Source organism: Primulina eburnea, chromosome 3 (assembly GCF_022965805.1).
Source record: "Primulina eburnea isolate SZY01 chromosome 3, ASM2296580v1, whole genome shotgun sequence".
Lineage (NCBI taxonomy): Eukaryota > Viridiplantae > Streptophyta > Magnoliopsida > Lamiales > Gesneriaceae > Primulina > Primulina eburnea.
In genome coordinates this window covers 7,579,200-7,590,067 of record NC_133103.1, presented here as the reverse complement: position 1 = coordinate 7,590,067, position 10,868 = coordinate 7,579,200, and the positions used below count along the sequence as shown (strand labels likewise).

The following is a 10,868-nucleotide window of genomic DNA, read 5'->3' as shown; positions in this document are numbered from 1 at the left end:
AGTGGAATTTTTGCAATTTAAGGAGAGATGAATACTAATATCTATTTATTGTAAAATAGGAATGGGTGGGTCGAGGAGTTGGGTCTAGTTTCGACCGTAGCCAGCTGTAGCTATGAGAGTAACATTCAGCTCCATTCCGTCTTGCGCGTGATTGAATTTAGCCTAGTAGTAATTAAGTTTAAAGTGGAAAAACACGAAGTCTACGGAGAAAAAGGTGAAATTTGCAAGACTGGTACACCCGAGGAAGAATCTAATCGCGAGTTTCGTGTTCTTGTGAGTGATGGGGGATGAGAAATCTTTAGGGATAATGGGGAACAGCAGCAGAGAAAGGGATCGAGAGCTTCTGATACCCGTGGCGGATTCTATTGATCACCTTCAGCACCACGATGACGACGGCGCTTCCTCGTCCTCCAAGCCATCCCCCTCTGCTTCTTCCTCTCACCATAATTCTGGCTGCGAGGTATTATTATATTTATCATGTTTTTGTTCAAGTTTCCCATTTTAGGGGTTTCCTTGTTAGTACCAGTCGTTTGATTTATTCGATTGGATGGACTTTCCGGGAAGTGGTTGTTTTCGGGTCCTCTTTAATTATTTGCTAAATTTGGTGCATGTGTGCTTATTAGCATTAAGCACTGCGGACTGCGGTGTTCAGTTATTACGATTGGAGGGCTTGTTTGATTGCTGTGACTGGAAGCTTGGTGTTTTCAATACACCGTCAGATAATTGGGGAGAAAAATTTATTTGTGAGATATCGGTTGATTAAGTGTAGATAGTAAAAGGTTACTGCCAAATTTAGTTTCTTAGCTTTCTTTAGTTCGATTCTTCGGTTGTGGAATTGAATTATCATGCATGCAAATAGAACCTCGACGCCAAATGCTTGGTCTAGCTTTAGTTGTGGAAGGCGGACTTGTTTTTTGTTTAGCTCAACGTATTCAGGATGAGAGTGATAATGTCGCTGGCATGTGAAAGGTTCACTTGTATTTTGTTTTTCTTCATCTGTTCCAAATTAGAAGAGAGGAGAGGCCCCATTATCATCAGTTTTTCAGAAATGTTTTAAAAGGGGTTTTAACGATTAATTGGCCCTGTGAATTTAGTTTCATGAGGAAGAACACTTGAATTTGGAAATATATTTGTTAGGTTTGTGTGTACCTTGGGCTTGCACCATCTGAGTCATGTCAATTTGTTTTCTTCTTCGGCAAAAAGTTTGGAAAGTAGTACCTCTATAGAATCTGTGATTCTTCCTGTGACGGAATTGAAACGCTATCATCGGTCTTGTTTACTGTGCAGGCCTTCTACAAAGTTGTGAGGAGCTGGGCATCAAAGAAATTTATGACTGGATGGTAATTGTTATAAATCCCTGTTGTATTCCATTTATGTGTTAAATTATAAGGATGACGGAAAACATACAATTTAAGGATCTGCTTAGACACTTGGTTGTTTCGGTAGTTATGCTGTTGCATTCGTTGACACCTAAATTTTTTGTTCCCTTAGTTCTAGTCATCTTAATTTATGATGTTTTCATAAATTATTATATTGTAAGTTAAGGCCTTTCTTGATTTACTAAACAAGCTAAGGAGGTTTGATCTGTTCATTGATGTCCGTGTGTTAAATAGAATGTGCAAGATCTTAGGTCCGAAAGCAAGATCATACAAATTATTTTGTCTGAGTTAGTAAATTATTATTGCAAAGGTGGAGGTGATGCAAGCCAATGCCAATGCCAATGCTCGGTGTGAGGCTTTATAAAAATTCTCAACTCATCCTCTTCACCAAATCTCATCTTTTTCTTTACTACAGAGTACAGATCATTCATCTTTAAAGAAAAAGGTCTTTAAATAGTATATAAGTTGATAGCATTGTGAATTGAGCTTGTTAGGCTGTGATACGTGGAATTTATGTTGTTGTGTGTGAGAAGATGAGCTACTTGTGGAACAGAAATACACTCTTTACTAGAGAATGAAGTAATTTCTTTCTAGAGTGATCCTTTTTGTTGTGACTGATTTTGCTTACTATTTTGATTTGCAGTGTCATCCTCCTCCCTATAGCAATAACTTTCTATATTACATGGTGGTTTATTCGTTTTGTGGATGGCTTCTTCTCTCCAATTTATGCACAACTAGGGATCAATATATTTGGTAAGCAGGAATATTAATCATTTTGGCGCAACACATTGATTCTGTCCATTAATGCATTTATTGCCTATGTTAATTTGAGTTATCTCGCTGAACTATCCATTTGAAGCTGTAATATGTTGTTCGTGTTCTTTATGGCACCCTCTGCGGCTGTATCATATATCTACGGTTAACAACTTGGCATCCAGTTAAATATTTTATGTCTCTCAGTCTTTTGGTGCATTGACATTTGCTACATGTTATGTTTAGGTCTAGGATTTGTTACCTCAATCACTTTCATTTTCTTGGTTGGAGTATTTATGTCATCATGGTTGGGGACATCTATTCTGAGCCTTGGAGAATGGTTTATTAAGCGAATGCCATTTGTTCGTCATATTTACAATGCCTCCAAGCAAATTAGTGCAGCCATATCTCCAGGTACACTTTTTTTTCTTGCATTCTTTTTTGTTGATAGACTTTCTGTTTTGGCACGGATCCTAGCTTTTCCAATTTGATTGCAGATCAGAACACTCAGGCTTTCAAGGAAGTGGCCATTATAAGGCATCCACGTATTGGTGAATATGCATTTGGGTTCATAACTTCATCTTTGACCCTCCAGGTCTGCCATGTTTTGCATCCTTTTCATTTAGCATTGCTACGTCTTTTATTTTTGTCATCAAACTTGTTCCTTTTTAAAAAAATCTGAGTTACTTTTTGTGGATATTAATAGTTCATTTCTCCGGCTTATCAAGATAATCTGATTGTCATTTCCTAAATATTTGTTTGCATATTTGCTCTATAAAGACCTTAAAAATGATGGTAGAGAGATGTCCACTTCTAGATGCTGATGTAACAACATTTTACCACTTGACTTCTGTTCTTGTTGTTAATTGTGATGTATCAGTCATCTCGATGTAATGGTGAATCTTATGATAAAAGATTGAAATAGTGGGATGAGTAGGAGTCATACAATTTTAGAATGTTTTAGTTTCTCTAAATTGTTTTTTTTTTATTTGGACTTGCATGATCTATTTCATGATCACTATCATAATGGCATCTCCCTTATTGTGATCGTGGAACATAATCTATGCATATTGCTTTTTCAATTTTTTTCTTTTTTAATCAATAGATCCATTGTTTTATGTCACAATTCACATAATTTCGTCTATGATTCCAGAATTATTCAGGAGAGGAAGAGCTATGCTGTGTTTATGTCCCAACAAACCATCTTTACATTGGTGATATATTCTTGGTCAGTGCCAAAGATGTTATAAGACCAAACCTATCTGTTCGAGAAGGGATTGGTATGATGTCTGTGCCATGTATCTTCTGTCCGCTAAATTTTATCCTCAACTTATTTGCCTTCATCCAATATTTTGCTTTTCATGGAGGCATTTCAATACCCGAGGGCATATGTTTCTATTTCACAAGTGCATGTATTTTATAATTCTTGGATCTTGGATAGCAGTCTAACACAGTGTTGGCCAGAGATTTAGTAATTTGAGATGCCTATAGGTGCAGCGCTCAATAGATTAAATTTTTTATAATTATCTCTGGGGAAGTTAAGATAAGTTAAAGTCTAGATTTGTGAACTCAAAGGTCCAAATTATAGAGTAAGGATAATAATTGGCTTAATAACGACTAGAAGGGCCCGAAAAATGTTTGTTCTTTAAAGCACACTTGATTTATAAACTTTCAAAGACTATTTAGAGAATACCCCCAATAATGTCCTTGCTAAGTATGACTTTTTTTTTATACCAAAAATGATAATTAATTGTTTGAAATTCTGTACTTTCTTGACATCATTCTAAATGCATAATATATTATTTTTAAAAAATAATATGTATTGAAATATAATATTCAGGAGGAGATAAGTAACCTAGGAAAAAATATAAAAAAACGTGTTTTTTAATAATTGGAGGTGAGGCTAGAAAATGCTGTGATTTAAACGTTTGGGTATTGATTAGTGTCAAATTGTATATTTGCCACTCCATTTTAGCAGATTAATTGATGGATTCTTAAATTCAAGGCATTGGTGAAGCTTTTTTGAGTAATTGTAAAATGATGCCATTGCAATAGTAGACGAAATTTAACAAATTTGAATTTGCTTAAAAAACTCAGGAAAACATCATATTGAAATTCCATAGATAATGTCTGTCGATACCATGCTGCTGATAATTTCAAATCAAGGTGATAGATACCCATAATTAATCTTATTATTTCTCTGGTATTAGAAGGTATTTTAGCTTTTATTGGGAGAGCCTACACTTAGTTTCAAAAAGGTATCGACCTTGACATATCCTTGTTACTTGTTGAGATGTAAATCCTTGATATTATTAGCTCAAGATTGCTCGAGGCCTAGTAATACTTTAAAAATAGTTTTTCATTAGCATTGGTGCACTCCTGTATTTTTAATATTTGTTTGTTGTGTGCAGAAATTGTCGTGTCTGGTGGCATGTCAATGCCCCAGATATTGTCTACCTTGGATTCAAGAATTATTCAAGTCGATAGAAACTGAGATGCATGAAAGTGGATGTGGACATATCATTTTCTCTACTTCAACACTTCACATTTTCGTAGATTAGGCGCTGGCATGTTGTCCTAGTTTACTTGGGATAATATCTTAAAGTGATAGATTCCTATTACTTATGTAACTATTATCCAATGTTTCAGTTATGCGAAATTATAAGGACTCATTTTGTTATTTTCCCTTTCGACGGAGAGCAGTTCAGCACTCAAGTTTATCAAATATATTCAGCTCTCCAGTCCTTGATTTCTTGATTGTTTTTGTCGATATCCAAAATTTTACAAGTGAGTCGTATGTTTCTGGTTATGACTGGTACCACCTCATCGTTACTCGGGAAGGAACGACTGAATCAGTGTGATAGATAAAAATTCATCAGTCCAAGTGCGCAATACATTCCTGTTTCAGTCTACATGGAAGTACTATAGTGGAGACTATTTCGATTTCTCCACGTGCATTGCTGTTTAGCTCTTCATCTCCATTTCATATCAAATTATCAATGTCAGTTTATTCCATCCATATAACTTGGTGATAATGGCACATATAACCTGGTTTTACTAGGTGATGTGTGATCTTATTAGCCTATACAACCGCGTCGAGATAATTATTTTAATAAAGAGATTGGTGGTGAATGTTAGCTTATTCAAGTATAGTTTGGTTTGTTTTTTATATAAAAATTTGAACCAAGCTTACAAAATCTCAAGCCAAACCAAACCATGAAATTCATTTTGTTTGGGTTTGGGTCGGTTTTGATTATTAATTTTGAGTTTCATGTGTATCAGTGCATAAAAGTTGAAAAAGTAGCAATTGACTTTCGATAGAAGTTGAGTGAACATTTTATTTCATCCCGTACTAAAATAATTACAGGTGATATATGATCTATGATACATTAAAATACTTGTACAGATTAAATAATTTTGAAACTCATAAAAAGCTTAAATTTTAATTGTTGCAGATACTTTTATCATGCAAAAAATAAATTCTCAATCACTAACAATGTAATACAAATTAAAAATAAATAAATAAATATATATCAAAGAAAAAGCACACTAAATTAACATAATTTATTTTATATTATATTCATGTGACCAAACCAAATTTTTAGGTTTGGTTGATTTTAAAACCAATGGAAACTCTGATTGACTGAAAATCAATAAAAAAAAAAACGTACGTTTTGATTTGTTGTTTTACCTTTTTTTTTTATTGGGGCACAAATATTATTCCATTTATTTATCTTCAAAATTATCAAATATCAAATCATACTATAACATATTCAAATGTATATTCCCGAGTTGAATTTGAAGTAAATTATTCCATTCGCGAGTTTAAAAACTTTAATATACTCGTTAGTATTAACAGATACTTTCAGAACTAAATAAATTTAAGCTTTCAAGGCGAATTAACATATTTGATTGATAGAATTTGACCAAAGAAAGAAAATTATCCAATTAAAATAAAGCCTTTTTAAGTATCCGAGTTTTAGACTTAGAACCAAGTTTTGTGAACTTGAAACTAACAAAGAATAAATAATATTCGAATTACACCCTAGTGGTTAATAGTAGATTTTTATAGCATATTCATGTCTATAAGCTTGATCATACTACCGATTCTAGTTCGTCTCATGCACCATCGTAAGGGCATAACAATTTTTTCCATTAATAGTCTAACAAAAGGAATTGCATATCGTCGATAAATATGAAATTTGCATATCATCGATAAATATGAAATTTACATCTAATTGATCAGTAAAAATATAATCCACCCACTCATAATTTCAGTAGAGAATAATACATCGTCAGCTACACGAAAAAACTTATTTTCTAATAATAACATTTGTAATTCTACAAGTGCTTCGTTGAACTTGTTTTCGGAACAAAACGCCACAGGTCCACAGCAACATCAACTTCCTTTTTCTTGTGAAATTTGTACAGTTGGGGAACATCGAATCGGAGCTAAGAAAGAGAGGGTGGTTTCTCATCAATGCAAATTATAAAAAAGCTAAATTAAAAAGAATATATTTAGACGCAGGTGCATCAAGCTAGCAAACTACAAGAGATACAGAAGTCAATATTAGATACCTCACACAAAACTTCTGCACTGACTGCATTATGCTCTCGCAAGGATGTTCTCTTGACATGCTGCAATCAGGATTAATCAAGAAAGGTAATAAAGCACTGTATTATCAGCAATATCGATGAGAATCGGTATGATTTGCAGCTAATAATGTTAATTTATGAATAAATTTAAGCAGAAAAAAAATGCTATATGCGGATAAGTTGAGGTAGAATACTTGACGTGGAAAGCCCCAAACTTTGTATGTATCAAGGAAAGTGGCGCAGAAGTGGAGTATACGCATGCACAGGGCACCCAAAAGCCAAAGCGCAAACAAAAAGAAGCTAACTTAAACCTAGGAACAAGCCTGGAAATGTTCCAAGACTACATAACAAATATGTTAATTGTTAACCCTGAAAAGTTTTGTAACAACTGGACAGGGTGATAAAACTAAGACAATCACAGACAAAAACAAAAACACAACCCATTCAGCACTCAAAATTAAATAATTCAACATCCCTCCCTTCTAGTTCGGTGTATAGAAGGTTGAAAACACAAAGCTGATTAGCCACCATCAACGATCTTTAATATAATTGATGAAAAGGGACAATTTGTTTGCTAGCCATACAGGGTACCTTGCAGAGAATGAATCCAAAAGGCAAGCAGTTAACTCGGTCATTAAAAAAAGCAAATTCTCAAAGCTCTGACCGCAATGAATAGAACCTAATTTATGATTCATTAACAAAAATTGCCATGACAAGTGACTGCAATTTAAAAAACAACATGAAAATTTAATCACAATTAATTGCATATCAAAAGACGAAAAAAATTCAAACATATATGATCCCAGCTTCATGAAAAACTCAAGCTTACGTCTCTTGTTGTGCTCTTGTGCAATGAATAAACTGCTTGAGAAGCAACCTGTCATGTTGATATTTTAAAAAATTAGATATATCAGACAAAAGAAAGTAGCCATGGAGGTCTCCTTGCAACATTAACACACACAAAAAAATTGTGAAACTGTAGTTGATGGTTTACCTTCAAAGCTGTGGAGAGAAATTCCATGTCAGCTCCTTTCTTTCTAGTTCCAAACGGAGGATTCAGTACAACAGTATCCACAATTCCACCTATACAAAGGTCACAAACTCTGGTCAACATTTCAATCATTTCAAGGAGGACAACACTTGAACTAATTTTGCATTCACACGTACATTTCTAATATAAATTCTCAATGTCTAAAATCACACATACACCTTAAAACATTCTTGGTCGTCTAACAATTTAAAAGGATCTTCTCAAGCGAATTAATCGAGTGTAACAAAGATGTATTAATTAAATAGTTTTGTATTTTTGTTAGGTGGATGCAGAGAAAGAACTACCTCGCCATCGTAAGTGCCTTATATCACATTGGATGAAATCCACGTCTAACTGCAAATGCAATTCATCACGATCAGAAAAGAAACCATGTCAACCTTTCAATTCAATCACGTAAGAACAAGTTATGCCAATCAGGAGAAGTGTGGCCATTCTAAAACAACGGCAAAATAAAACAAAACTAACAAATTTTAGTGCATACTTTTTTTTTTTTTGATAAGAAACTATTTCATTAATATTAAATTATCAAAAGGCTACATAACGTCGTGGACAAGAGATCCACGATCCACGACGATGAATTCAAACTAGTTATAAATCAGCATAAAATAAAACACCAGTCCCTAATAAGATCTGAAAGTAGTAAATGTTGAAACTCTGGTATGTTCAATGTCCATGTTGCCACTCTGAATTTTAGTTTTTCCCACAGTTTCCGTTGACTCTTCTAAGTCTTTGAATAGTCTGTTGTTGCGCTCCAGCCATATCGACCAAAATAAACAGTGTATAACAATACACCAAAAGTGTTTGAGTCCCTTTCCTTTAAGGTAGCTATGCTCCATGAGGAACATGTCTCTTGATTTTAGAGGAAAAGTCCATTCGAATCCCAAGTTTTGCAAGACCTTGTTCCAAATACTTCTTGTGTAAGAGCAGTGCAGCAGAATGTGGTCTTGATTCTCCTCATTATTTTTGCACAAAACGCACCACTGAGGACATAAAGCATAATTCGGACTCCTTTTCTGCACTTTGTCGGTTGTTTGCAATTTTCCCAACGCAACAATCCACGAGAACACTTTCGCCTTTTGTGGGATTGGTAATTTCCAAATTTGTTTAATGAAAGGGAAAGATGAATCTGGAATATTGCGGAATAAGGAAGAATATAAAGAGTTAACGTAGAAAAGACCCGTAGTGTCCCCTAGCCAAACCCTGACGTCCCTAACCCCCACACTCAAAGAAACCGAATCTAGGACACCAGAAAGAGATGTGAATTCTTCCAATTCATCATCATACAACCCTCTTCTGAAAGGCACATCCCAACAAGCTACAGAAAGACTTTGACTATCGGAAACAGAATAAAAATGGTTGACCGGTTTATTCTTATACTCAGAAAGAAGAAAAAGAAGAGGAAAACAATCTTTAAGGGGAGACAAACCCACCCATCTATCCTCCCAGAAGCGTAAAAGATTCCCACCCTTGAGGACCGAGCCAATCAAATGCTGACAAAACGGATGGGACCGAGAGATATACTTCCACGGGCTTCTATACGTTGAATTTTTTGCCACTCTTAAATCCCAACCATTATCATGGAACCCATAAATGCTACCAACCACCCGCTTCCACAAAGAACTTTCCTCTACCGCACATCTCCACCACCATTTTCCGAGTAAAGCTCTATTCCTTAACCGTATATTACCTAAGCCTAGGCCTCCTTTCTCTTTCGGTTTGCATACTTGTGACCATTTAATGACGTGACAATGCGTCTCCCCGTCAGGTCCGTCCCACAAGAAGTCCCTCATCAGTTTTTCCATTTGCTTCGCCACCAGATCTGGGACCATGAATAGAGACATAAAATAAGTGGGTAGAGCACTTAAGACTGAGTGGATCAATGTCAAACGACCACCTCTTGAGAGGTAGCCCTTTTTCCAACTTGCCAACTTATAGGACATCTTGGAAATCACCGGTGTCCAGAAATCAAATTTAGATGGATTTCCTCCCAACGGTTTAACCATGGCTTAGGATCTTTTCTAAGAACTTGTGTGCGGTAAATAGGCAATCATAGATAATCATTTTGGAAAACATATTGAACTGTTTCATTTAAACCAGTTATCAGATGTTGAGCTCTATCGATAAACATACATCAAAGACCTGTCAGCTTAAAACCAGGAAAGCACATGTAAAACCAGACCTCAAGTTCATCCGCATTTGAGGAAGCAATTTCTATAGATTCAGCATCAATATCAATCCCAATAACATGCCTGATCAAACAAACCAAGGATCAACATCTCGTATGTTTCAAAAAAATCAATTCAATCCCCGAGCTGGAAACAGATAGGTTTAAGATTTATGTACTACAACATAAACATGACACATAATCAGAAGCACTAAAAGACAACTTATTCACTTACTTTGCACCTAAAAGAGCAGCAGCAAGTCCTAGTGTACCGCAGCCACAACCAAAATCTACCACAACCTTATCGTTCACATCCCCAAATGAATTCTCCGCCTGATTTTGTGCAAAATACAAAATCCATGCATAATCATAAGGTAGCTATATGCCTATATACAACATTAACATAACTGGCAAACAAAATAGCATAAATTCAGCATATGAAGAAAAGGGTGTCCGCTAAAAGCAGGAAAAAGGAGAAGAATCAAAAAATGGAGAATCTTTACAGTGTAGAGCAACCGAGATGCAATGTGGGGTCCTGTCGGATATTGTTCCAATTCAATCTGTTTTATCAAAGGAGACTCCAATACTTCAATTCACAGTTATCGTAATGCACAGAAGCCCAAAGATAAGCAGAGAAATTCAAGACCTTTGGGTTTTCGAACTGGTGCAGAGAACCAAGGTAGCTCTCCAACTGCTTTAGCTTCATCTTTCTGTTCGGGAAAGCCCTGTGCGTGCCCTAGTATAAATATTTATGCAGATTTTTTGAGGTAACAAAATATTGAATTTAAATTCCTCAATTTTTTTTTTGAAATTATACGAATTATTGCAATATTTAATTGAGAGATAAATGGGTAATATTGGAATATATTTTACAATAAATTTATAAATTAAAAAAAAGATATACAAATTTTTATCCATAGACTGA

At 35.0% G+C, this 10,868-nt stretch overlaps 2 protein-coding genes across 3 annotated transcripts; one reads left to right on the top strand and one right to left on the bottom strand.

Moving 5' to 3' along the window:
- Window positions 1-56: 56 nt before the first annotated feature.
- LOC140825912 (protein CONTINUOUS VASCULAR RING 1-like) lies at window positions 57-4,871 on the top strand. The gene is made up of 7 exons (XM_073187958.1): window positions 57-460; window positions 1,288-1,340; window positions 2,023-2,132; window positions 2,379-2,546; window positions 2,630-2,727; window positions 3,286-3,412; window positions 4,544-4,871. Exons 1-7 carry the CDS (start codon window positions 281-283, stop codon window positions 4,624-4,626), a joined length of 819 nt encoding a protein of 272 aa, XP_073044059.1. The 5' UTR covers window positions 57-280; the 3' UTR covers window positions 4,627-4,871.
- A 1,444-nt stretch (window positions 4,872-6,315) lies between these two features.
- Window positions 6,316-10,721, bottom strand: LOC140825911 (uncharacterized). 2 transcript variants are annotated; one of them, XM_073187955.1, is made up of 9 exons: window positions 10,590-10,721; window positions 10,447-10,503; window positions 10,179-10,276; window positions 9,959-10,028; window positions 8,064-8,112; window positions 7,723-7,811; window positions 7,558-7,605; window positions 6,711-6,770; window positions 6,316-6,584 (listed from the first exon to the last, which is right to left on the bottom strand). In XM_073187955.1, exons 1-9 carry the CDS (start codon window positions 10,647-10,649, stop codon window positions 6,474-6,476), a joined length of 642 nt encoding a protein of 213 aa, XP_073044056.1. In that variant the 5' UTR covers window positions 10,650-10,721; the 3' UTR covers window positions 6,316-6,473. The 2 variants fall into 2 exon arrangements, with proteins under 2 accessions (XP_073044056.1, XP_073044057.1); XM_073187956.1 differs by having other exon boundaries at window positions 10,179-10,243.
- Between the last annotated feature and the right edge of the window lie 147 nt (window positions 10,722-10,868).